We start from the raw sequence: 27,333 nt of genomic DNA, 5'->3' as shown, positions 1-27,333 counted from the left end.
GCTAAGTTGGTTCTCAACCTCTAATTTGAAATGTATAAACATTTCTAATGCCTCATCTTTGCTTCTTAGCAAATACACATAACAGTATCTTGTGCAATCATCAATAAAAGTAATAAAATACTTTTTTCCACCTCTAGTTTGAATAAATTTCAAATCACATACATCAGTATGTATAAGTTCTAGAGGTTCTGTACTTCGTTCGACAGAATGAAACGAAGTCTTAGCCAATTTGGCTTCAACACATATTTCACATTTTTTATTTAAATCAATATAGAAATTAGGCAATATGTTATGATTAATTAATCTACGTAATGTACCATAATTAACATGTCCTAATCTACCATGCCAAATTTCATAAGACTCAAGCAAGTAAGAAGAAGATTCTTCTTTATTTATTTTTGGAGTTACAGTCATTACATTCATCTTAAAGAGGCCATTTGACAAGTAGCCCCTTCCAACATACATGCCATTTTTGATAAGTACAAACTTATCAGACTCAAACACCAACTTAAACCATTTCTTACTCAATAATGATCCCGAAACCAGATTCTTTCGAATGTCGGGCACATGCATTACATCATTAAGAGTAAGTTCTTTTCCTGAAGTCAATTTTAACACAACCTTTCCTATTCCTTCCACCTTGGAAGTTGCTGAATTGCCCATGTAAAGTTTTTCATCTGTCGCAGTTTGATAAGACGAAAACATCCACCTATTGGCACAAATGTGTCGAGTAGCTCCAGTGTCTACCCACCATTCTTTAGGATTACCACCAATCAGGTTTACTTCCGAGACAACAGCAGAGAGGTGCATATCATCAACATCAGAACGAAGGTGTTCTATTTCATTGGCTTGTGGCTTCTTCTTTTCAGAGTTCTCCTTCTTTGAGTTTTCCTTCTTTTTCCTCAAGCGGCAGTCCTGAGCACGATGCCCTTGTTTGTCACAGACGTAACATTTGCCCTTGAACTTCTTTGCATTGCCACTTTTAGAGCCTTCGCCAGTGTGCTTCCTTTTCTTGTCCTTTGTGGACTCCACAACATTTGCCTTTGATACGTACTGGCTTCCAATTTTCTTTTCAGCAGTACGATTGTCTTCTTCAATCCTCAATCTGACAATAAGTTCTTCAAGTGTCATTTCCTTGCGTTTGTGTTTTAGGTAATTTTTGAAATCCCTCCAAGATGGTGGCAGTTTTTCTATAAAAGCCGCCACTTGGAATGATTCATTAATCACCATCCCTTCAAAGATGAATCTCATGAATTATTACTTGAAGATCTTGCACCTGGTTAATCACTAGTTTAGTGTCAACCATCTTGTACTCAAGAAATTTACCGACTACAAATTTCTTTGCACCGGCATCTTCTGTCTTGTACTTCTTGTCTAAAGATTCCCATAATTCCTTAGACGTTTTTACTTGAACTATACACGTTATACAACGAGTTGTCCAGTCCATTGAGGATATAGTTTCGGCAAAGGAAGTCGGCATGCTTCCACGCATCCCTTTGCAAAGAACTACTTGCCTATCAGTTTCCTCCTTTCGGAGTTCAGGCACATCTTCATGTAAGAATTTAGCCAAATTCAAGGTGGTCAGATAAAATAGCATCTTCTGTTGCCATCTCTTAAATTCTGCACCACAGAATTTTTCAGGCTTTTCTCCATGAACTGTAGGTACTGGAGGAGCAGTGATAGGGGAAATAGTACTCTTTACTATTTCAGCCATCTAAAAGAAGGTTGGTCTTAAGATTGTTGGCGATAACAATCTGATTCCAAAAAATCCGATCAAAATAAATTAAAAATAAACTTACAGATTTCAGAATATAAATTCTGAATAGTATCTCCTTAAGACCAATTCGCCCTCCACCGATTGCTTCTGGAGAACCCGTATCAGGCAAAAAATAAAATTGGACTTTGACCCATGCGTGCGAACCGAACCGAACCTAGCCGAGCCGGGCCGGGCGGCGCGCGTGTGTGTGTTAGGTTGCATAGTAACCTTTACCCACAAAATAGGTACCCCTTTTGGGGCCCAAAGCCCATAGGAAGTTTGTTGCTTATATACCATACTAACATTTCTCAAATATCCAATATGGTACTAAACTTACTTTCCTTTATTTCCCATTGCCATGATACCCACTTTAGAGCCAATTATCATTCACTTCTCTTCATGAATTTGATTAAGTGAATATATGACAATAAAGTATGCTTTGAGCTAAATTGATTCCACCATTAAACCATTATAAATAATGTGTGGGCCCCACTTAAAACTTAGCTCAAAATTAATAAAATATTCATGTCAAAATCATGAAATTACCAACATCTACATCCACGGACAGAACAATCTTTTTTATTTTGTAAATCTCTCATTTACAAAGAGTTTAACAATTCTAACCACTCTCAATATAATGGTGACTCAACTCTCATAAATGTTCTTCCAACTACCAAGTCCTAAAAACACACTTTAGTATTTATAGGCAGGTTCAGATTTGAGGGTTTTCTGCGTTGCGTTCGAACGCCTTCGGGGGCGCGTTCGAACGCACCCAATAACAATACAGCAGAACCAAAGGGGCGTTCGAATGTCTGCATCAAAGACAGCTCTCGGGTTGGGATTTGTGTTCGAACGCGACTGGGCCGTTCGAACGCCTGCATCACCTAGTCTCTGTCTGGAACCCGCGTTCGAATGCCCCCAGGGTCCGTTCGAACGCACTAGCATACAAATACTGATACATGCTGAAATTGTTGAAAACTGAATTTAAATCAATTTTTAACAAAACCTAACCCATTTAGTAGGGAGCTTCAACCACACAAACAAACTAAACGAAATCCTTTTGGGCTCTCATGGCTTCCTTGCTTCGCCTCTTAGTTCTCTCAGCCCTCGTTTGCACATTCTGGTCTACTCCTCCTGTATGTAGCCTCTCTTGGTCTTGACGAGATATTGATCAGGGCACACTTGTAAAAAAAATTTGAGGAGTTCATGAGTAAATATGGCAAGGTTTACAAGGACCCGAAGGTGCAGCTAAAACGCTTCGAGATATTTAAGGACAACTTCCTTTACATCCAAGCATTCAACTATGGAACTGCAAGGTTCAAACTCATCTTCGCCATTAACAAGTTGGCCGACCTGACTAACGAGGAGTTCCTCGCCACGTACACAGGTTGTAAGCCTCTCGAAAGTTCGGCGCCATCGACGGCGCCCTTCATCTACTCAACGACGAGCCCATCCATGAGTATCGATTGGAGGGCCAGAGGTGTAATGACTGACGTCAAGGACCAAGAGCAATGTGGTAAGAACATGGGCCTTCCAGGTTCCATGCATTAGTGAATAATAAGTAGAGAATTTTATAATTTACAACCTATACTTTGCTCTTGTTATTACTTCTCATTCGACCCTTGAGGTTTGCTTTTGTTATATTAAAGATACTCTGAGATAAATTTAGCACGATTGCAACCGATGGAATAGAGATATCCCGTCCCTTTCAAAATTGGCAGGAAATAGTAGAAGCATCGGACGTGGCTTCTGAGTTTGACCTTTACTGCTTGTTAAGGCATTGCACTGCCCCTGTTTTGGCCTTAGGAATTGTTTCCTCTTACATTTTTATCCTTCTCCATCCTTTTATCACCTTAGTAGTATGAGGGTGACTAAAACGAGAATATTTAGATCAACCTCGTCTCTGTGCTAACTCTAGATTAGGCAGAATAAGACTAGGTTGTTTCTGCGGAAATGAAAAAAAAATTAAAAATAGGAGTTGAATGATAAACACCAATATAGTATAATGTTAATAATAATAAGAGAAAAATATAAATGATAGTTTTATAAATTTCCCTAAGAAGTATAATTTTTATGTATATATATATATATATATATATATATCGACATCTTGTTCCAGTAATTTTACCATCAGTAATCAATAAATATAACGTTAGCAACATGACATATATGCACCCCTTTTGTCGTAGTTTTGTACTAATTAAGTATATGTGCCATATATAGGAAATTGTTGAGCATTCTCCGTGGCGGCAGCAATGGAGCTAGGGAATTCTCCAAATCAAAACAGGAACATTGATATATTTATCAGAGCAACTACTTGTCCACTGCGATTATACCAATTGTGGATGCGAAGGCGGTTGGCCGGAAAAGGCTTTCTCGTTCACCATGGAAACTGGCGGGCTACTGACCGAAAGTAACTATCCCTCCGCAGGAGTCAACGCACCTGTGATCTCTCAAAACTATCTCAACCTGCAGCTTCTATCACCGGTTATAACATGGTGCCTGAGAACAACGAAGAGCTGCACATGAAAGCCGATTTCGGTTGCGATTGACGCAGGCGGTCAAGACTTCAAATTCTACGGTGGTGGTATCTATCTATGCAGGAGCTTGTGGGACTGAGCTCAGTCACGCTGTTACAATCGTTGGTCATGGAGAAGATACTGATGGAACGAGCCACTGGATAGTGAAGAACTCATGGGGCGAGTCATGGGGTGATGGTGGTTACATACTAATGCAAAAGGATGTGGATGCTGAAGAAGGGTTGTGTGGTATTGCCATGGACGCTTCATTCCCAATTATCTGAAGATTTATTAGTAACTAATTGATGAAGGGCTTGGCTTGAAATTAGGATTTGCAGTGTAGATTGGCAAATTGCATATTTCATTTCGGTTTCCTTCTCTCTCGAGTGATTGTTTTATTAATCTGTATATATCTTGTTTACTTGGTAATCTAAAAAATGGTATATAGGACTCACATGTAAAGTAGTGTTGTGTGCTGGATTAGTAAATAAAAGATGTGCATTATATTAGTATAACGTTCATGTTTGGAGAAAATGTCAAAAAAGAAACTTCTGGGCCCGCGAGCTGCTCAAACTCAAGTTTATTTCTAGACACGGGTGAAAATAGGTAGGATCAAATTTTACTTCATATTTAAGCTTTATTGAGTATGAACTAAAAGAATTACATGTGTCTGAATATATACTCGATGCATACACAGTTTATAGCATAGTATCTGAAGCAATATTAGATTTCAATATTGTTTAAAATATTATAAAAATAGTTTGAAAAAACTATTTTGTATCTTTACATGAAAAATCTTCTTTTTATACATATTTTTACCATAAATTCCTATAGGTTTAAAAAGCAATCAGGGATACGTCTGATTTAAAAAAGTTTCCTACCTCGATCGTTCCAAACAAGAAAGATTAAATGTATTTCATTTTTGTTCCGTTCGGTTAAATTTATTTCTAAATAAAATTAATATAATTTACTCCAAAAGTAATTTATTGAACTCCATTGCCTAAGAAAAAAAGTAAATGAATCAGTTTATTGTTTTCAACTCTTAATTATATTAATAACGTAAAAATTCTACATATGAAACGGTAGCGTCAATGTTCATATTAACCAAACTAGTACTCCAGACATATAAATTAACCATTACTATTCTCACCTTCAACGTATCTAATTCTCTTCCTCATAACCCAAAATGGGATTCGGTTCTCCTCTCCTCTTCTACATTGCTTTTGCTTCTTATGTTGCTTCTGTACAAGGTTCGATGCCAGAGGTCAACATGCCCAGCGGCAGTGGAAAGTGTAACCCTTTCAATGGGAGCTGGGTCTACGACTACTCCAAACCAGTGCTCTATGACTCAAAGAGTTGTCCCTTTATTCGTAAGGAGTACGATTGCGTTAAATATGGCCGCCCTGATAGAGAATACCTCAAATATCAATGGAAACCCCACACTTGTGGACTCCAGAGGCCAGTTTCTTTTCTATCTCTCTCTCTCTCTCTCTCTCTTCTTATTTTTTGGCAGTTAGTATATGATGTGATGAAATAAATGATAGAAAATTTGTGTGTAGGCTTGATGGCAGGCAGTTTATTATGAAGTGGATGGGGAAGAGAGTAATGTTTGTTGGTGACTCGTTGAGTGTGAATCAGTACGAGTCGATGCTTTGCGTGATTTATGCCGTAAATCCACGTGTAAAATATACTATGATCACAGAGGGCGACGTCACTACTGTCAGATTTTTGGTGGTGTCTTTACATCTCTGTACGTAGTTAAATTGATCCATTACTCGATATTAATATTGATATTAATGCCTGGATGCAGAGCTATGACATGAGCGTTATACTCCATCTCTCCCATTACTTGGTCGACATCGTCCAAGAGCCAATCGGACGAGTTCTCAAGCTTGATTCCATGGCAACTGGAAACGCAATATGGCGCAGTGCAAACGTCCTCATCTTTAACACGTGGCATTGGTGGACTCGAGTTGGACCCACTCGACCGTGATTACTCCGACCCCAATTATGTACGTTAATTAACTTGATTAGCTTCGGGATTACTTACTTGTGGTGTTGTAGATGGGATTACGTGCAACATGGGAGCATGATACTCAAAGACATGGATCGCATTAGAGCTTTTTGGATGGCACTAGGAACATGGTCCAGATGGGTAGATACTACTGTCGATACAACTACTACCAAAGTCTTCTACTTGGGTGTCTCTCCCTCACATCCATAGTAAGTTCCCACATACTTGATTGTTATTATTCCATGAACCTTTAAATTATTTTTGTCCTATATTTTTTAGATATCCTATAATAGTTTTTAAATTTTTTTTACAAATTACAGCCTATATTTTATTTCTAATTAACACCCTATCTTGAGGATTTTATAATTTGATCTCTCAATTTTTTTCTATAATTTTCATGTAGAACCATAGCCAAGAATAAGAGTATTAGTAAAGAAATATATTATGTTAAAATATACTAAATAATTTATAAAATATCTAGATTAACTCTTGAGAAAGAGGGTTTAGTTTAGGGAAGGAGATTTTAATTTTGTGGGGGTAGATTTTAATTTTAAGGTAGCGGATTTCGATTTAATAGGGTAGGATTTAGTTTTGAGAAATATAATTTAGATTTAGTGGGACAGATTCAATTTTGGGAAAGAGGATTCAGTTTATTTAGCTTAGGGAAGATGATTATGTTTAATGGGATATGGCTTAGTTTCTTGGGTTAGATTAGAACTTTTAAAAGTATTTTAGTAATATAATATGTACAGTTATATAAATTATATAATAGAATTAATATCACTTAGTTAAAGCAACGTAGAATATTATATAAAAATTATAAAGAAAAAAAAAGTAGAGTTACAAAATCTTTAAAAACAAGGTGTTAATAAAAAAATAAGAAAAATATAGAGACTTATTTGTAAAATTCTCTAGGTTTTATTTTGTTTTCCTTAAAAATCTATTTTAGAACTCCTTTTTTTTTAATTCGGCTCCTATAATTTTTTTTTTTGTTTAATTTCTTGATTTTTATTTGCTCTTCGTTTTATAAAATTTAGTGTACAAACTTGGGGGGAGGCAAAGGCAGGGACATGCAAAGGACAAACACGTCCATTGTTAAACGCATCAAGATACCCTACCGGCCCTATGCCGCAAGAAGCCATTGTGAAGCAAGTGCTGAGGAAGATGGCAAAGCCAGTGCATCTCTTGGACATTACCTTCCTCTCGCAGCTCAGGAAAGATGCCCATCCATCAACATACAATGGAATACGATCTCGCAACGACTGCACCCATTGGTGTCTTCCTGGCCTTCCAGATACATGGAACCAACTATTTCAAGCTGTCCTTGTTAGTTTGGACCCGCGAAGGAAGTAATATTTATAGGAGATCTTAGGAAATAGCCAAAATCTTCCTTCCATTCTTAGATGCCTTCAATTCTTAAAAAAAATTATAAAACGGCAATCTATCTGAATCAAATCATAAATATTATAAAAATAGTGATATAAAAAACTATTTTTGTACTTTTAAAGAATATCTTCGACTAGAGTGTGCTACTTGTTTAGTCTTTTTAAGAGTTATTGAGAGGAGGAGACTGCGTATGCTATAAAAGAGGCCATGTAGCATGTAATGAAACAAATTAATTCCATATATATAATGCACTGAGTTCAAAGTTATCTCCAAGGCTCCAAATACAGCTGCAGGTTGTACATCTCCAATAGCAATTGGCCCTTTACCCCTTTTCTCTTTATTCTTCTGTTTCGCAAGTCAACAAAGACCAAATGCAATGGGCTGTAAATAGGTGGGTACGTCCAAGTTCTTCACATGCTTGCATAAGGGCCCAAAAGATTTGGACATATTAGATATGCCTTAACTAAGATTTAAGCTGTGGGCATCCATAACTACATGACTTTTGCCAATCATTGTTCCATTAGTGCATCTCATATATACGGTATCAGAATAAAGTGAGGACAAATAGAGGAAGCGTATCAATCTTCATGCACTTTCTTCTAAGTAATGTATCTGGCCAAGCAAATCTTTCACCATAGGAAGGAATGGGAAAGGAGATTCACAAAAAAGACAGTGTTTGTCAACATCCCAATCCACGTCGACGAAAGGAAGCAGAGCTGATCAAAGATATTAGATTGAGTAAGTGATGATTGGCTCGCTGTTTGTTACGCCAATTAAATAAAATATATTCCTGCCTTCCACTCCCACATTATTCGCACCTTTCACCAAACTCGCTACGCCCATAAGAATCCAATACCGAATACGTCCGCAAATGGCTACATACCGTAGACTATATATCGGACAAAACCCAGCCAATTTGCCCACTTCTCTCTTTATCTCTCTCTCTCTCCCCTCACCCCCTTCAATTATGAGATCCAAATCCAACATAAGCTTGGGTTCTCTTCTCTTCTTCTGCGGTCTAGTATCTCTTTCTCCATTCTTATTTCAACGTGGAGTTGCTTCCAGGCCCTCTAAGAGCAAGGGAGTGATCTCCGATTGCAACCCGTTCGCTGGAAACTGGGTCTACGACGAGTCATATCCAATATATGACTCTTCAAATTGCCCGTTTATCCGCAAGGAGTTCGATTGCATAAAGTATGGTCGACCAGATAAATTCTATCTCAAATATCGATGGAAGCCCAATTCGTGTGAGCTGACAAGGTTGGTTGCTGATGCTAAACTCGTTGCAATTTTGATGATTTCCGAAGGGGATCAAATTTTGATTGTTTTCTTCTCTCTTTTTTTTTTTTTTGCGGATAGATTTGATGGGAAGGAGTTGCTGAGGAGATGGAGTGGGAAGAGAATAATGTTCGTTGGTGACTCGTTGAGTGCGAACCAGTACGAGTCCATGCTTTGCTTGCTGCACTCGGCGGCGCCGAACGCAAGCTGGACCAGCTCGCCTGGGATGGGAATACTTTCTTCCATAAAGTTCGAGGTAGGTGTAAAGAAACTCTATTGATATTTTTAAGACGTTTTTACCTTAAACCATAAACCTCAGTTAATCTGTGAGTATTTCTATCATCCGATGTCTATGATAAAGTTAAAATGATACATTTAACTAACATCACACTAATTTTGGAGTAATACGTAAAAGGAAGAAAAATATGCAATTGCCACATGAAGCATATATAGAACTAACGCGTCACAAATTTGTGGCTCATATGGACTGCTACATCATCTGTATCACGTCGCCATCCATCTCGTGTGAGCATAAACTCATGATTAGATGATCAGTTAATCAAAAATGTTGTTAAAGATATTACTTATTAGGTAGGAATGTTGGGATATATAATCCTATCCGAATTCACTTATTAGTCTGGTGAGGATCTAGTCACGTCCGAGTTTAAGTCATTATGATGCAAACACAAATATAACCCATATATTAAATATGTTAAAAAATTTAAATATGAATGCAATTTATTTATTAATCAAGTTATACACGTCATGAATTATTCAACTTTAAGTCATTCAAATTATAAGCGAATTTATTTGAACTGTAAATTAGTTTTTTTTTTTTTAATTATAAACATATTTAATTTTATGTTATAAACAAATTAATGGGTTCATAAATATGTCCTCGTGTTATAAATGGGCTGGCCGGTCGGATTTTTGTCCAAAGAGAAATTAAATCTAGGATAGTGACTTCTTAGCAGCCATATTAAAAGGTGGTTTCCACTTCGCACTTCAATGTTTTACATTTAATTTAATTAAGTAGACTAGTAGTTGATATTGTATATTTCTTTGGGACCATTTTTTTCTTCTTTTGAGCATCTTTTCTCAGTCAATTAAGTGGTCACAAGATGTTGCCTCTAGAAGATAATATTAATAAAATAAATACTTATTTTCTCTAAAATTCTATTAGCCTTTCTTTGACTAGTAGTTTGGTGTAGTTTTCTCAAAACATAACAAGGGATTCTTATTCATTTAAATGCTAGATGGTAATAAAATATATAGTGTGTTCATGACAAAATGTTATGAAGCACAGTTCACCATGATTCATGTGTGAATTGGATGTTAGTGTCGGCAGATGTGCATCATATTCCTCCAGCATCCACCAATATATAATCCTTCATGATGTCATCCGGTGCATGAGAAGGACATAGTATATGCATAGTAACCTACTTCATGCACATTTTGTAGATCCATAAGTGTTACTCTAATATTGCGTATATTTAAGAGAAAACATTCTTCTATGGGCTAGCTCTCCTAAAGTATAATCTTATGCTTAATAGCTATCCATAGTTAGGAAGACGAGCCTGAGCAGTTTGTGCTCTTGGTTTTCTTGATCACATATATATATTAAGAGAAGGAATTTACGTTGTAGGATTACAATGTTACCATGATGTACTACCTCTCCCATTACTTGGTGGACATAGTGAGAGAGAAAATTGGGAGGGTGCTCAAGCTCGACTCCATCCAAGCTGGTCATGTATGGCTCGGAGCAGACGTGCTAATCTTCAACACATGGCATTGGTGGCCTCGCCGTGGGCCCTCACAACCGTAAGTACGTGAGCACTAGCTACTACGTTGATACATGTAGAAATGCTTAACAATATGATTTAAATTGTTTCGAGTAGATGGGACTTTGTGCAAGATGGTAAAAACATAATGCCAGACATGGATCGAACTGTGGCTTTCTCCAAGGCATTGCAGACGTGGGCCAAATGGGTAGATTCCAATGTCAATCCTGCCACCACTAAGGTCTTCTACCAGAGTGTCTCTCCAGATCATTACCAGTAAGTGTACATCACCAGTTCAGATGGAATCTGTTGTCTTTAATCAAACATGAAGACTCTGGACTCAAGTTCACATGCCATGCATTTATTATGTCTTAACCTTATACCATATGCACGATTTGTCTATTTCCCCTCCTTTGGTATCTTCCCATATGTTTCAAACAAAAGCCAATGTTAGTTGTCCATTGCCTGCTTTAGAGATCTATATATAAATCGCTTGATTAGTTGTATGCTATATAAAAGAGAAAGAAGAGAACGATGCAGGTATTTACAAGCACAGCAAACCAAACGGGCCTCTGTCTGATACACGATTCTTTTGTCTTACTGCTACATTCCAGTGGGCAAGATTGGGGCGAGCCAGGGCAAAGTTGCGCAGGACAAACAAAACCACTCAATTCCTCAACTTATCCTGCAGGTCCAATGCCACAAGAAGCCATTGTGAAGAATGTGTTGCACTCCATGTCAAAGCCAGTGTATCTGTTGGACATATCATTCTTGTCACAGCTCAGAAAAGATGCTCATCCTTCTAAGTACAATGGAATCCAGTTGCGTGAGGACTGCAGCCATTGGTGCATTGCTGGCCTTACTGATACGTGGAATCAATTATTATACGCGGCCATTCTTTCTTGGAAGTGAGGGCAAAGTTATAGGAGAATATGAATAAGAAATAAACATTCTTATACATCATATATCTCAAGAAGTGATATTATCCGTCTAAGATCTTATGTATTTAACAAATAAATTGGCCAAATCAAGGACGATATTATTGAATGATATTACTAAATTGTTCTTCTTGTTGTTGGCTTTTATTTTTCCTTCATTCAAGTGCAATTCTATGAACGCACCATATGTGCATTAGTATATCAATGTGCATTTGAAGGTCATGATCGCATCCCAAATAAAGTATATAAAGGATTGTAAGATTAGAGTGCGTGCGGTCATAAGCATCATATGCACACGATAGATGAGTTAACATGCCCTCAATAATATGCTCAGATTAATTTGAACAATGTCCACCCACACTAAATCCTAATCCTGTCTTCTAGTTTCCAGGAAAACCAAGTCTAAAGAAAGTGTTAGCCAACAGTGTCAGTTGTAGGATTGTTAAAGAAAAGGCCCAATTATTCCTTTCTGATTTTCTCGGCCTTTTTATCCATCTCTAACTGCAATACGGCAGCCCAGTGTACATGGTATTTGTTCTAAAGAGTAAGCCACCACCTTCTTTATTATCAAATCAAATCACCATATTAAAGAAGAAATCACCCCATTAGTCCAGAACTCAAAACATATTAGTGATCTACTAATATCTACTGGCCTAGCTCTTACTGTAATCAATTTGGAACCTACTAATTAATAGACATGAGTCTCATGCTTAGTCTAAAAGAAAACCACATGTATGCATTGATCGAGTAAGATTTCTGCTACAGTAAGTGGAGTTTATCTTCTAATTTAAATCATGTCAGAAGCTAATGCATCTGTATATATAGCTTAAAGAAATATGCATCCCACCAAACAAAATATGGATTTATATTTGACAATATTCGGATGTAGAGTGGATTAATCCAACCCACCAACTTATACTTCCTCGCTCTTATCATCTGTTCATCTCCATCATGAAATCGTCCACTAGTGAAGTATCCTACGTGATCTCAATCACCCCCATGCGTCGCATCACTCATCCCATGAACACGTGTGCTTCTCCCTCCAACACGTGTCAACTCGGAGTCTCAACAGCCTCTCCAAACAGCTATCGTCCCATCTTCTTAAAACGTCTTCCCATTTCCATGACTGGATCCCATCCTTCGCTGCCCATCCATCAACGTACTACTACGTGAATAGTCGGTAATGGCTTCACAGCAAGAAATCAAGAAGGGCTCTTCGGAGCAAGAAGAGCGCACGACTCAACAAACAAGTATGTCTCCAGAAGAGATCGGCCAGTATCGAGGCCAAGCGCAACAGAACTCTACCGAGTCCATTCGCGCTGCGGAAGAGCGCTACGCCAAAGCCAAGGAGTCGGGTTCGGCTGCACTCCACGACACCAAAGAGACCGTCACCCACGCCGTCGGCGCCACGACGGCGTACGTGGCGGCGAAGGGCACCGAGGCCAAGGCGTCGGTTGTGCAAGGCGTGCATGTCGCTGCGGAGTACGCGGCCGAAAAGGGAACGCAGGCGAAGGAATTGACGGTGGAGAAGGGTCGTCAGGTGTTTACTCTAATATTTTTCTCAAATCTTATGTGTTTTTAATTCCTTTTTTTTTCTTTTTTTTTTGGTGAAAGCTTAACGAGAGTTGTTCTGATCTTTTGCGATAAACTGGATTGTTTTTTTTGTATTGTAATCTTACAAGAGAGCGGATTTGATATCTTGTGTTCTAAATTAGGGATTTGAAGTGGCCAAGGACACTGCATCCCATGCAGCAGTGAAGGCAAAGGATGTAACTTTAAAAACCGGTGGGACTGCTGCAGAGTATGCAAAGGAAGGAGCAGTGAAGGCAAAGGATGTAACTTTAAAAACCGGTGGGGCTGCTGCAGAGTATGCAAAGGAAGGAGCAGTGAAGGCAAAGGATTTAACTTTAAAAACCGGCGAGACTGCTGCAGAGTATGCAAAGGAAGGAGCAGTGAAGGCAAAGGATGTAAGTTTAAAAACCGGTGGGGCTGCTGCAGAGTATGCAAAGGAAGGAGCAGTGAAGGCAAAGGATTTAACCTTAAAAACCGGCGAGACTGCTGCAGAGTATGCAAAACAAGGAGCGGAGAAGGCAAAGGATGTCACTCTAAAGACCGGGGAGACCGCCGCAGAGTACGCAAGGCAAGCAGCCGTCAAGGCGAAGGATGTCACTTTGAGCACAGGCAAGACCGCTGCAGAGTATACGAAGGTGGCGGCTGAGAAAACCAAGGATCTCACCGTGACCGTTGGTAAATCCGCCGCAGAGTACACGCAGCAAGCTGCGGTGAAGGCGAAGGACATGGCGTCAAGCGCCGGGGAAACCACCAGCGAGAAGTTTGCTACGGCCAAGGAGACAACGGGTGAGAAGGCCGGGGCGGCAACGGAGGCGGCGAAGGAGGCGAGTCGTAGAGCAATGGAGTATGCAGGGGAGAAAGCAGAGCAAGCGAAGAGTTCTACTGCTGAAACTATGCAAAAAGCTAAGGACTATGCGGCGGAGAAGACAGAGAAGGCAAAGGATACTACTGGTGAGTCTGTGCAAAAAGCCAAGGAGATTGCTGCACAAAAGGCAGAGGAGGCGAAAGAGGCAGCGAAGCTTACAACTGACAGAGCAAAGGAGACTGCAGAGCGAAAAGCAGGGGAAGTGAAGGAGAAGACGACAGAATTACCTCAGAAAGCTAAAGAAGTTGCTCTGCCAAAACTTAAAGAAGCTAAGGTATGGTCAAAAATATGAAGAATCTAAGGTATTCTTCTTTTGTTTAGACAAAGTTGTCAATTGGTATTATTTGCAACTTTTTTGTTTTGCAAAATTGCAAACTGCATTAAGCTTGGGGAGCAGGAGAAGGAACCAACTGGTCGAGAGGAATACAAGAGACACGAAGAGCAGCGAAAGGAGGAAGGAGAGGAAGGGAAGCAGTGGCAAGGAAAAGAACAGGAGAAAGAAGAGTTGGTTGCGGAGAAGCCAGCAGTAGTGATGGTGGGAGTGAAGAGCACTGAAGGCACAACTATTGCTGGGGATGTATGCGAAGCTGTGGGTGCTACTGTGGTTGGAATTGCTCAAACTGCCAAGGAGATGGTTGTTGGAGAGGACCCTTTGGTTAAGCCTTTCAAGGAGATGGTTATTGAGGAGAAGCAGGAAGAGGCAAAGAAGTGAATAGGTAGTTTGTAAGAAGCTTTCAGCTTGTCTCTACTTTGGCGTGAATGCTTGTTTCCAACTTCGAATAATGTAAATAAAATGGTGGTTTTGGCAACCAAGTGCGGCTGTGATCACGAGTGTAGGAAGCTTCTCCTGAATAGGAAATAAGCTACTTGGATTGGTGCACAACTATAACATGGGTCTGGTTGAATTTGGGCTGAGCCTAGTTTTAAGCACAATTTTGCTGAAGAGGCCCAATCAGACACACCATTTGAATTTATTTCGATTTTTTTTCAGCCGAAGATCAGTGTCCAATGAAACTTAGAAATAAGAGAACTAATATATCAGGAGTGAAAAACGTAAAAATAGGCTTCCCTTTTATATCAGTTTCTGGGCACAATTTATTTTACTCATAGCGTATTATGTGGTATTTCTAGTACATCCTTTTTCATCTCTTGTTCATAGGCTAGCAAGTAGCAACTAACATCCATTAATCATAAATGGGAACCATCAACTATCATCAATTGGCTAAAAGACTAGTTTATGGATCTTGTGGTTGGTGGATGTTCTCTTTGTTCTTGTCCCTCTTTTTTTTTTTTTAAAAATCCATGTCTAATTTTATTTAACTCTTCCAAGTCTTTACATCGTGTATGCATCACGTTAGACCAAGATGGTGACCAAGTAGGAGGCAGGAGGTACACTCGTACATCTGGTATTGCACCAAGATATGAGACCAACTAGGATCCTGAGTCACACGATAAACTTAAAAGCTCAAGGCTCTATATCTTATTATGATCTTATCTTGGGGTAATCTACAGTGGCATTTATTTATTAACCTGCTTTAATCCTTCGTATATTATTCTTTCATCCAATCTCGGGCTAAACCGCAAATGTCTCTGAACATTAAAATTTACCAGCTCATCACTCGTCACAAATGCATATTACAGCAAGACCCACAGCTTCACCTTCACCTTTACCAACTAAACAAGATAAGCATAAGAAAATGGGTCCTTCTACAGAAACAATCCTAAAATTTTTTATGGATAAATGGGCTTGTCGGCATTCTTTAGCGACGTTGTGATCTCATAATAGGTGGATCAGCAAAGGGACCATTAAGCCAACCTTTGGCTATGAATCCATAAGCAGCTTCAGTTAAGTGAATGCCATCCCAACTCCAATGTTTTGCTGGGTCCTCACATGCTACTGAACCTGGGTCACCACATTTGTATGTAAGGTTGAAGTTGTAAATGCCTTGACCTCCTGCACCACAGCAAGCTTTGGGTAGCTGCTTGTGAAATCCTGCAAATGTAAAGGAGAAGAGTCATTTCCCTGCAAGATATTCATGCCAACTGCAAGTATAAATTAGTGCCCTTAGTTTTCCTACTTTTTAAAGATTTTGATTTAGCCTCCGGATTTGAGTTACTACTATTGTTTTCTTCTTTTAATTCTTTGACACACAGAGAGAGAGAGAGAGAGAGAGAGAGAGAGAGAGAGTTTCGTTGACCAATATATACTGTATGTACTACAAGAGAAGATGATTAAAGAATGACCAAGTGGGATCTTCTATATGATAAAACAAACAAGTTAGATGGATTGCAACCACTTAGAGGGCAGATCGTTTGCCAACTGCATTAATTATCTCCAGTTTATTAAAGTGAATTAAGTTAAAAACTTTTGAAATTGGTATGGTAGCTAATTAGTCATGCATCAAGCCCTCCTGGAAAGGAAAGCATCTAAAAGTATGGAGGATAATAGATTGGGGACAAGGCCAAAAGTTTGCCTAGCCATCCAATTTCCTCCCAACAGCCCTTCACCTACCTGAAATGGAAAATTCCATCAAATTTAGGATGGATTGGGCGACCCTCCAATTCATGGAAATCATTGGGCAGATCGATGTACTTAACTCCATCAGACAGGACAAGTTCTGAAACAAAAACTCAGTATATTTCTAGCTACGAGAAAGGGGGAATTGACTAACCATATTTTTCAGGTTGAAGCATGAATTGGACGACCGGAGTATAGTAATCGGCGTAGACTATTCTCGCCGCCGGATACTTATCCCGGAGCCGGTGGATCGCCCGTTGAAGCATCGAATTATGTACCCATGACAAAGTGTTGAACTTTCTTAGGCAGCCACTCTGTGGACCATATCCATCTTCTTTAGCTCTGAACAAGGTAAGGTACACAGGGAAGCATCCTATGGGCAAAACTCCGGGCACCACAAGATCTACAGCTCCTTGCTCAATCAATTTCTATAGAAAAAAGGAAAAAAAAACAGAAGAAGAAAAGGAGAAGAATGAGAATTTATAACCATCAATTTGATGTTTGTTAATTTGTAGAAGTAATTAGTTTAACTAATTAACAACCTCTATAGCACTAGAAATGGACTCTATGACATGGGGAATCATAGTGTGCGCTTCCATCATGTCCCTGCCCGCAAACAGAGGCGAGTTGTAATCGTTTCCTCCGAATTCACCGACAATAAAGAGACATTTCCCAAAGAATTCCTTGCACTCTAGAAAAAGAATTGCAAACAAGGATGTAAGAAACTATGCAGGGGTTTGACCAGTATAGGATTTGTCTCATATATACCTTGAGGTGAGCTACAGACTGAAGGCTTCATTTCCTCAAACCATTGAAGCTGGGTGTGCAAGGACCCAGAATTCCATATGGTCTTGCCCAGTCCCCTCGCCTCGAAGAAGCCAATGTCGAGCGCCGTCGCGCCGGTGATCGCAAAATTCGCGCCGCGCTCAAAGGTCGCGTTCTTCGCCTTTGACGGCGGAAGCAGGGGGAGCCCGAAAGCTTGGGCTACACAGAGAAACACAAAACCGTTTTGTAACTCCCATGCATGACTTCCCTTTTGTGGGCTTTTTGCCAAAACTAGTCATCTACATATTTGAATAGATTTCTATGAGGCTGAATTAAGATTGGCAAATATGTACCAATATAGTCGATCACCAAGCGGCCATCGGAGCACCGCCCAGTCGGGTACCCAAAAAAGGTCATGCCATACGGCCACCGCGCGGTGGCGAGATAGGCTGGGATGCCATTTACACAAAGGTTGCCGGCGTCGACGAGGGAGTCGCCAAAGTTATATATAGCCGCATACTTCTCCGCTGCGAAGGTGTGAGAAAGGATGGAGGAGAGAAGGAGAAAGGAGACGAGGATGGAAGGCTTCATGGTAGGATAGGATGAGAGGAAAGGGGCAGAGGTGTTTGAGACCTGAGAAAGCCTTGAAGGCTCTTTAACTTTGTTTTTGATGCCTTCCCCCAACTTCCACTATACAAGAGCAGCTTTGATTTGGTCTCTTTGCAAGGAGATGGACCAAAAACAATCATTATTTTAACTGCTCAAAGGAGCGCATGATATACAACCACGTCCCAAAGAGTTCTCCGGTTGGTAGGCGATTCCTTTCATGGATACATATTATTAACGTTTGATTAGTAGATTTTTTTTATTTTATTATTCAAGACTCGGAAGTCTAGATATAAGAGAGACAAAGTGTCTCCGTATCACCTTTGGCTCCGTTAGAAAATGGTAATTTTTATATTTTATATTCTAGCAAAGTTATCTCGCAGTTGAGCCAGTGAGCTAAGTCACCAAATAATTTTTTTTACAATAATCATTTAGAGTCAGAGTCATCTTACAACTTTTTTAATTATACGAAATGGTACATATTAATTCTACTAGAATTGATTGATATATTTAAGTACAATAGAATGGAAAATATGAGGAAAGGATTATCTAATTTTATGAAACTTTCAGTTGATCGGTTGCCGAGTCATCTAGGCGGGTAAAGTAAAAGAAGAATTTTGCAGCCAAATCCCAAGTGTATACTTGGACTATGGAAAGATTTATGCAACCATGAACCAGGAAGGTTGCAAACCACCAACAGGGTCCGTGTGCAAGGATGTAGGTGAAGTGAAAGCTGTCGAAGCCTAGTTGGCTTAAGCTCAACAACGATAGAACAGCTGATCCGATGAGCTATCAGGGCGGGGCTGGTGCCACGGTCAGGTTAGATCAGGTATCGCTAGTTGCGATTGCACGATAGGCTACGATGAATGATTCGGCCATCTTAGTTGAAGCATATGGCTTGAGGCTGGGATTCTAGCCGGCTAAAAGCCATAGTGGCAAACAACTAGAGGTGGAGATGGACTCTGATCTCTAGTGTAGACCTTATGTGGTGAAACTACATGCCCAATGGAGGATCAAGTCGGTGATCATTGAGTGTTTGAGTCTGATCAAGGCTTTTGAGGGAGTCCAAGTTAACCATGTGTTTAGAGAAGAAAATAGGATAGTGGATCTCGGGGCGGGAGAGATTTAGGACCTGCTATGGAGTTGTGTCGCAAGAGTCTTAATCTAAACTGAACACACCTTTATTGTCTCCCAGAAAAAAGAAGAAGAAAACCATGAACCATGTGAGTAATATTTGCTTTCAAAGTCAACCATGTGAGTCGTATAAATATAGTTAGTTAATGGGACGTACGGCCAACCGCAGAAAGGGGGTTGAGGAATTCTTCATTTTTTTTAACTACTACGCTGCTAATTTAAATAAATAATGAATGGCATTAGTTGGAGTTTGACCTATTCAATTGGTTTGCAAAGTAAAACCTCGAAACCTCCAGATTCTAAGCTCACAACGTGACGATCTATCTTCAAACAAAGTTACAACTATCCGATAGAATTGTTTATAAGAGAAGATGCGATTAGTCCCTAGATCGGCAATCGAAACTATCAACTGCCATGTACAGTGATCATAACAGTGGAAAATTAATACCGTATAAAGAAAAAAGTTATTCGAATTTGAAAATATGTATATAATATAAGTGCCTTTAAATATCTAATCATAAGGTTATTCACTGTACAAAGAAAAAATTAATACAAAAATAGTGGATAGTTGGTCTAGATTTATTTTTAAATCAATTTAGTGAGCTAAATTGGTTTAAGATAAAATGAGTTTACTACAACCTATTTAAATCTCTTCTTCTCTCTTATCTTATTTTTTTTAAAGTTCTCTTATTGTTTTATCCATCCATTATAAAGATTATTTTAGTGATTTAACGCTGCATCAAATATGATCATAATATTACTAAACTGATTTACAATTAAACAATATATTTTTCTAAACGGATTTAAACTAACTAATTTAAGTTTAAAAAAATGAGAGTGGTGTACTGGATTTAAAAGTTAAAACTATATCCAAATGCCAGACAAACTTGTAATTCCATTTTATTTTCTTCTTGGTTGGCTGTAAATCACGGCATATTATATGGATCACCAATGAAAACGTTAGATCAGTACAAGTGGTACTATAGTAATGTGTTCATTCATAAAAAGATCGTTTTTTTTTCTTCAGATGCCTTTGTCTCACCATCAATTCAGATCAAGCTCAAAAGCTTTGACTTCTCAAATGAATTTTATCTATTAATCTTTATTTTTTGAAAAATAGTCTATTGACTAGTTCATCCCATTGAAGATAGGTTACCGTAAAAGTTGACGGACGGTTTGATCCACCATTTACTACATTTGTGTAGAAATGCAAATTTTGCTAGTATAGCATACTCTTAAAAACGAAACCTTTGAGATCCAGAGAAGGCATTCATTGATAGAGGAGCTATTTGCCAGTTTGGAGAGTTTCAAGAAGGATTGTTGATTGCAGTGACTAGGGTCTAGCAATCACAGAAGATCCAGATCTTCTTGCCATTAGCCAACCTGCTTGCCTCCTTGATTGCGGAGAGGAGAGTTACAGATTCCCCATAAATTGCGTTCTAACAATGGTTTAAGAAAATTGCTTTCCCACACTGATGGGGGAGGGGTGCATAGCTAGGGCAATGCCAATCCCTCTTGAGTTAGAGCCACACCATGAGGCATCTGACCATCCTATAATATCTCCCTTGCTAGGGATAAGGTGATCAGTGAGAGAGACGAGATTGACAGAGGTAGGGGCAAAGACGAGTTTCCACTGAGGGGTTCACGTTGAGGTCCTCAAAGATTGAGTCCGCCATGCAAAGCACACATAAGGGGCTCGACCTTTTTTCTTCAAAGTAATATTTATATCTGCATCTCCGAATAGACCAAAGAACAATAAAGCTGTAACGGAATAAGTCTTTATCAAGAATACTGTGGCGTAGGTGGATTAGCCATTCATCCAATGGAAACCTTCTTATTTTACATGTATTTTACCTTCTTTGCATTCATATACACGAAGAAAACATTTATGTTTTAAGCAAATACTATATGTACCGAAGTGAGACGATTCAAATTTGCGACCATGAGATAAAACTCTCGATAAGAATAACCTAAATTGCAAGTTAAATAAAAGAAATATAAATAAAAATATTTACGTAGTTTGGTTTATTACTAAGATTCATGGGCTGAGACAAATCGATATGATTCACTATCAATATAACAGAGTATATAGTGGAGATAATCACCTAGAACAATGATTTTATTCTAACATAAAATATAGCATACAAAAAAAGAGCTATTATAGAACAAAATAATTTATCCTAATATCTCTCTCAATAAGTTCAAAATCAAAACATATCCATCAGGATCCCAGGTTCTTTCGACCGGTCTTAGAACAGTAGTCTACACAGCTACACATCAAAATACACCGCTTCAAATGGTGTTAATTGTTCTAACACAATATTATTATTTGTTTTAGTGGAGTGGAGAGTTAATGGTGTCCTACCCTTCCAGAGGTTTGAATCTGAAAATATTAATCCAATATAAAATTCTTTAAGTTAAGTTATCTTAGTACTACAAGTAAGGAAATATTATTGGACTGCCAAATCCATGTACGAAGTATTATTTTAATCGTCAGGTCGACACCCAGTTCTGCAATAATTCATTATTCACTATTCAGCTGCGTCCTCTTCTTCTAGAGGCTCTCTAGTGGAATCTTGGAAGTTTTCTTCAGTTGTCGTTCTTATTGATATATTCTTGGCTCTGAACCATGTGCACTAAGTATAAATTGAGTGCAAGACTACAAACTACCAACATCAAGCTACATTTAACCCGTGGAGTTAACCCCAAGGGATTCATTTGACAGCATCTCAATTTGATTGACAAATTAACGCAGAAGTTATCAATTTACTGTTGTGCTAAATGCCCAATGTGAGGGAGGAGGAAGTAAAATCTTTACTCCCAAATGTAACCAATAGAATAGAAATGGCAAAATCAAATAAATTTGGAAAAAACTCTAATATGATATTAATAGTGATGAAATAGCAATAAATAATTTATAATCATGTATTTGACATCATAATACAACTAATCTCAAGAATAGAAATAATAAAGAAAAGAGAGAGATAAGATTTATATGGTTCGGCGATGTGCTTATATTCATGGGCGAAACAATCTTCTTCACTATGCAAATCTTCTAATTACAAAGAGTTTCTCAGCTCTAATCTTCCCTAATACAATGGTGGCTAGCTCTCTTAATTTTCCTTCAAGGATTAAAAGCCCTAAAAAAACCCGCTTCAGAATTTATAGGGTTGGGTTTAAGTTAGGAAATCCCGCGGGGCGTTCAAACGCTCGCGGGGCCCGTTTAAACGCCTCCGAAATTCTGATAGGAAATATAGACCGGCATTCGAATGTCATTGTCCCGTTCGAACGCCTACAGAAATGTTTGATTTTGGAATATTGCGTTCGAATGTTTGCAGAAACATTTGCTCTTGGGATATTGCATTCGAACGCCTCTAGAACTCGTTGGAACACTCTGGCACAGTAAGACTGAAAAATACTGAAAAACTGAATTTAAGCCGAACTTCAATATTTACATGTGAAATTCTATAAAAAGATATCAAAATTTTCAAGGTTGTTGGAAGCCTAATTGGCAAGGTGGTCCTTCTATACCTATTATATGCTGCTGGCTTAGCTAGAAATGGGAGGAATGGAAGCCTAATAATTAATCCATTTGGTTTCTTGCCAGTAGTGCTGTAGTGGGTTGCATTTATTAGTCTCCTGACAATGTATGCATATTTGTATTGATACTAAACAATACGATAAGAAGACAAGTTCAATAATACAGCTCCAGTAGGTTGGCAGTTTGCAGAGAATCCAAAAAAAATGGGGATGCTAATGTGGAGAATCTACCCAATTGGCTTCCTTGGGATCTGCCACCGTGTTGGAGGAATATTATTCGCTATTTGCTTTTACTTACCTAACAAAATTAATAGCATATCGATTTTGATTATATATAAGGAATGAGAGTAAAAGATAACACCACCACAATAGAGATGGATAGAGATAGATAGAGATAGATAGAGATAGAGAAAGAGATTACAATGAAGAGATGCTCTCTCTCACAAAAAAAAAAATTGAAAAGGAAAAAAACAAAAGAAACCGTGACCAGACGTGACAAAGCTAGATTTATTAAGAAAACATGACAAGAAACACTAATCAAGCATGAATGGGCATCAATGATGCTCTATGCTTCCACATGGCCAAGAGGTCTTTACATTATATCTTATAGTGCTAGTCTGATAAATAGATTAGAGTGACCTGAATAGATATATGGGTTATAAGTGCGTAGATAATCTAATGAGGTTCATCTAACTCTTACAGTATATGTTTTACAATATATCATGGATAAATTGGCGTAAGACCATTATTAGGGATGTTGTAATGTCATAATAGGTGGATCAGCAAAGGGACCATTAAGCCAACCTTTGGCTATGAATCCATAAGCAGCTTCAGTTAAGTGAATGCCATCCCAACTCCAATGTTTTGCTGGTTGCTCGCAGGCTTCTGCACCTGGGTCACCACATTTGGCTGTAAGGTTGAAGTTATATATGTCTTGCCCTGCTGCACCACAGCAAGCTTTTGGGAGCTGCCTGTGAAATCCTGCGTATAAAAAAGTAGTCATTTCCCTGCAGGATAAAAAGATGGCAGCACTATTTGCACACAGGAATAAAACATCAGTAAACATGAAGAATGAAACTAAAGTTGGAGAGAAGCAGGGGATGTGATCTTAGATGGAGAAGTTATACCAATTGTTTCTTTTTCTTTGAGAGTTCGTTGACCGATTACTTCTAATATGGAGGCAGGGAAAATGGTAAAACAAAGAAGTAGAGACTTTCCTTTTGATAAAATAAACAAGTGTGACTTTGTTTGCAACAAATTAGAGGGCAGATTGTCTGCAGGTCTAACTGCTTGTATTTTCTACATGTACTTTCCCATTTGGATTGGGTCAACATTTCAAAGTCTATGCATTTATCTCCATCACAAAGGACTAGTTCTGAAACAGACACCGGCATATTCCTGGCTACGAGAAAGGAGGAGTTGTTGACTCACCAAAATTTTGAGGGTGGAGCATGAATTGGACGACCGGAGTATAGTAATCGGCATAGACTATCCTCGCCGCCGGGTACTTTTCCCGGAGCCGGCTGACCGCCCGTTGCAGCATCGAATTATGCACCCATGCCAAGGTGTTGAACTTTCTTAGGCAGCCACTCTGTGGTCCATAGCCATCCTCCTTACTTTTGAAGAAGGTTAAGTACACAGGAAGGCATCCATTGGGCAAAACTCCGGGCACCACAAGATCCAACGCTCCTTGTTCTATCAGTTTCTATAGCAGAACAGAAGAAGAAGAAGAAGATGATGAAGAGAAAATTCTAATTTGTAACCTCCAGTTATTCATGTTTATTAGGTTGCAGAAGTACTTTGGTTAAATTAAAAAGTTAGTAATATACCTCGACAGCACTAGAAATGGACTCTACGACATGAGGAATCATAGTGTGGGCTTCCATCATGTCCCTGCCCGCGAACAGAGGCGAGTTGTAATCGTTTCCTCCGAATTCACCAACAATAAAGAGAGATCTCCCAAATAATCCCTTGCACTCTAGAAAAGAAATGGAAACAACTTCATAAGAAACTATATGAGTTGGATGTCACAAGGTGTTTGATCCAATATAAGGTTAATCCTATGTATACCTTGAGGTGAGCTACAAATGGAAGGCTTCATTTCCTCGAACCATTGGAGCTGGGTGTGCAAGGACCCAGAATTCCATACCGTCTTGCTCAGTCCCCTCGCCTCGAAGAAGCTCATGTCGAGCGCCGTGGCGCCGGTGATCGCAAAATTCGCGCCTCGCCTGAAGGTTGCATTCTTTGCTTTCGACGGCGGAAGCAGGGGGAGCCCGAAAGCTTGGGCTACACAAAGGTAAATTCGAACGTTGCTTTCCAATGTTAATTGGAGGGAAAGGGGGGGCATAAAGATTCGAATTATAAGACATATATTACGTTGGGCCTCCTCAGGAGAAATTTTAGTCAGACTCAAATTAATAGTTTATCAACGTCTTTGATTCTTAGATGGATTAGAATAAATTAAAAGTCCATATAAAGGTAAAGAGGGATATCTTAGGACAGGGAATACAGTCATAGAGGCAGGTGAACTGACAGACGTTGGCGAATAGCTCTCAGATCCTCACATAGAGGCATGGAGAGAGTGATGAAGGCAAGTTTTGAGACCAGAATTGCTTTGGTACTAAAAAGATATGATCTAAGTAGCTTTGATACCAAATTGATGCAATTCAACTAGTTCTAAAGATCCAAACTGTTCTAATAAAAATTAGTACGATTTTAACATCTTTGGTACCACTAATGACGGAGTCGACACAACTTTGATACCAAATTGATGTGATTCGGATATCTTTAATATCAATGATGATGGGACCCCATGAAAGGTTGCAACTAAATTACTCCTAAACTACAAAAGAGCTTCAACGGCCTACTGTTTGGATGCGGTGAGCATGGAACCCGATGAATGCACACCTGATTAAGGGTTGTCAAACCCGATTTCTAAAGGTGATGTGCACTAAGCTCGACAAGTATGCACTATCATAGGACTAAAGAGCTGGTTTGACTGATTTGGCTCTGCATATAGAGTTTTAAGTAGTGCCTCGAGGATTGAGAGAGACAAATTGGTGGCAATTGGACCCCAAAGTAAGACTGTGGAAAGCTTTGCTAGGTGGTATGAAGATTAGGGTTTGGATATTGTAGATGGACGGCTAAAGCTAATATAGACGATGGTAAAAAATAATTATGACCGGAGATGTTATGCAACTAGAACTAGTGATGGAGATTGGTCGTGTGGCTAGCGGATGTAGTAGATGGTTAGCCTGCAGCCAAGGGCAAAAAAGAAAAAATGTATGGGAGATAGAGAGGACTTAAGCAAAGAAAAACGAGGGAAGAAAAGTACCAAAAAAATGACTTAGACCAAGGGAGATAAAGATATAGATAATGAGATATAGAGAGAGAGTGCTAGAGAAAAGAGCAGTCATTTGATAATTCAACTCATTCCTAAGATACAAGCTATAAAATCTTATTCATAAGAAATGAAATAAAGAGTCCTAACATAGCTAAAATCAACTAAAATCTGGTGCAGACTCAGTTCAGACTTAGAACATAACAGGACAAGAGTTCCTGTGGGTTGCCTTAAAAAAAATATTATACTAGGTTGTATAAACATTGTATATATAGTTGATAGCGTATACAAATTGATTTATCAGAGATGATTTAGATTTATAATACTATGTATCTTGCTTTGCTCTATGATTTTCTCTTTTGGACTACAGTTTGCTATGATTATTTTACTTCTCTTTGTGATTTGGCTATATTATATCGTATATGAAGTGCACTTTACTTCTAACTACTAGTTTTAGACTACTTATAATAAGTGCATAACAACTTAGTATCACAGCCAAATAGTCATGCCATAGGATAAGGAGGAATCAAGATAAAGAAAACATATACCAATAAAGTCGATCACTACGCGGCCATCGGAGCACCGCCCCGTCGGGTACTCAAAATATGTCATGCCATATGGCCACCTAGCGGTGGCGAGATAAGATGGGATGCCATCAACACAAAGGTTGCCTACGTCGGCAAGAGAGTCGCCAAAGTTAAATATAGCTGCATATTTCTCCGCTGCAAAGGAGAAGCAAAAGATAGAAGAGAGAAGAAGAAAAAAAGACGTATGAATTAAAGGCTTCATGGTAGGGAGGACGAGAGGAAGGGAGAGAGGTGTTTGAGAAGCCTTGAAGGCTCTTTGATTTTTTTTCGTAGCTTCTATTCCTTCAAAGTCTTCCCCTAATTTGTTCCTTTTAACTTCCACTAATGATATCAGCCTTTGATTTAGCCCTCCTTGTAAGGAGTTGAACAAAAGAAATCACATTTGTAACTACTCCATCGATGGAATGCATAGAATACAACGACGTCTTGAAGAGTTCTCCGGTTGGTAGGCGATTCCTATCATGATCGATATTATTAACTTTTAATTCTGGGAAGTCAACACCAAGTGCAAATACTTGGACGGCAGGAAATATTTACCGCCAATGAGAGAAAGGTCCTCCACTTAATTTAAATAATGGCATTAATTAAAGTTGGTTAATTTGCAAAGTATAACCTCGAAGCCTTTTGTTTCTTTTAAAGATAGATGGGTATATTATATTAAAATAAATAAAGAGATCAAAGCACGGAATAATTTTAAGTAATATTCAATTTTTACACAGCTTGGAAAGTTATTC

General features: G+C 38.8%; 5 protein-coding genes and 1 pseudogene across 6 annotated transcripts; 4 read left to right on the top strand and 2 right to left on the bottom strand.

The window, feature by feature from the left end:
* The first annotated feature begins 2,962 nt into the window (after positions 1-2,962).
* On the top strand, positions 2,963-4,559 carry LOC140781408 (senescence-specific cysteine protease SAG12-like; annotated as a pseudogene).
* A 902-nt stretch (positions 4,560-5,461) lies between these two features.
* On the top strand, positions 5,462-6,268 carry LOC140781407 (protein trichome birefringence-like 39). Its single transcript, XM_073127356.1, has 3 exons — positions 5,462-5,733; positions 5,835-5,994; positions 6,086-6,268. Exons 1-3 carry the CDS (start codon positions 5,462-5,464, stop codon positions 6,266-6,268), a joined length of 615 nt encoding a protein of 204 aa, XP_072983457.1.
* Positions 6,269-8,557: 2,289 nt separating this feature from the next.
* On the top strand, positions 8,558-11,805 carry LOC140782087 (protein trichome birefringence-like 37). The gene is made up of 5 exons (XM_073128456.1): positions 8,558-8,935; positions 9,035-9,209; positions 10,599-10,774; positions 10,852-11,010; positions 11,349-11,805. Exons 1-5 carry the CDS (start codon positions 8,643-8,645, stop codon positions 11,644-11,646), a joined length of 1,101 nt encoding a protein of 366 aa, XP_072984557.1. The 5' UTR covers positions 8,558-8,642; the 3' UTR covers positions 11,647-11,805.
* A 1,068-nt stretch (positions 11,806-12,873) lies between these two features.
* Positions 12,874-14,992, top strand: LOC140782417 (uncharacterized). Of its 2 annotated transcripts, none has more exons than XM_073128970.1 (3): positions 12,874-13,212; positions 13,388-14,383; positions 14,507-14,992. In XM_073128970.1, exons 1-3 carry the CDS (start codon positions 12,925-12,927, stop codon positions 14,819-14,821), a joined length of 1,599 nt encoding a protein of 532 aa, XP_072985071.1. In that variant the 5' UTR covers positions 12,874-12,924; the 3' UTR covers positions 14,822-14,992. The 2 variants fall into 2 exon arrangements, with proteins under 2 accessions (XP_072985071.1, XP_072985070.1); XM_073128969.1 differs by having other exon boundaries at positions 14,495-14,992.
* A 634-nt stretch (positions 14,993-15,626) lies between these two features.
* On the bottom strand, positions 15,627-18,142 carry LOC140782137 (GDSL esterase/lipase At5g45910-like). The gene is made up of 5 exons (XM_073128551.1): positions 17,746-18,142; positions 17,396-17,611; positions 17,170-17,318; positions 16,782-17,055; positions 15,627-16,102 (listed from the first exon to the last, which is right to left on the bottom strand). The coding sequence occupies exons 1-5, from the start codon at positions 17,981-17,983 to the stop codon at positions 15,870-15,872; spliced, it is 1,110 nt and encodes a 369-aa protein (XP_072984652.1). The 5' UTR covers positions 17,984-18,142; the 3' UTR covers positions 15,627-15,869.
* Positions 18,143-23,165: 5,023 nt separating this feature from the next.
* Positions 23,166-26,994, bottom strand: LOC140782114 (GDSL esterase/lipase At5g45910-like). Its single transcript, XM_073128511.1, has 5 exons — positions 26,561-26,994; positions 24,743-24,958; positions 24,502-24,650; positions 24,104-24,377; positions 23,166-23,653 (listed from the first exon to the last, which is right to left on the bottom strand). The coding sequence occupies exons 1-5, from the start codon at positions 26,799-26,801 to the stop codon at positions 23,421-23,423; spliced, it is 1,113 nt and encodes a 370-aa protein (XP_072984612.1). The 5' UTR covers positions 26,802-26,994; the 3' UTR covers positions 23,166-23,420.
* Positions 26,995-27,333: the final 339 nt, after the last annotated feature.

This window comes from Typha latifolia, chromosome 2 (assembly GCF_019914945.1).
Source record: "Typha latifolia isolate L0001 chromosome 2, TyphaL0001v2, whole genome shotgun sequence".
NCBI lineage: Eukaryota > Viridiplantae > Streptophyta > Magnoliopsida > Poales > Typhaceae > Typha > Typha latifolia.
This window is presented reverse-complemented; position numbering and strand designations above follow the sequence as displayed.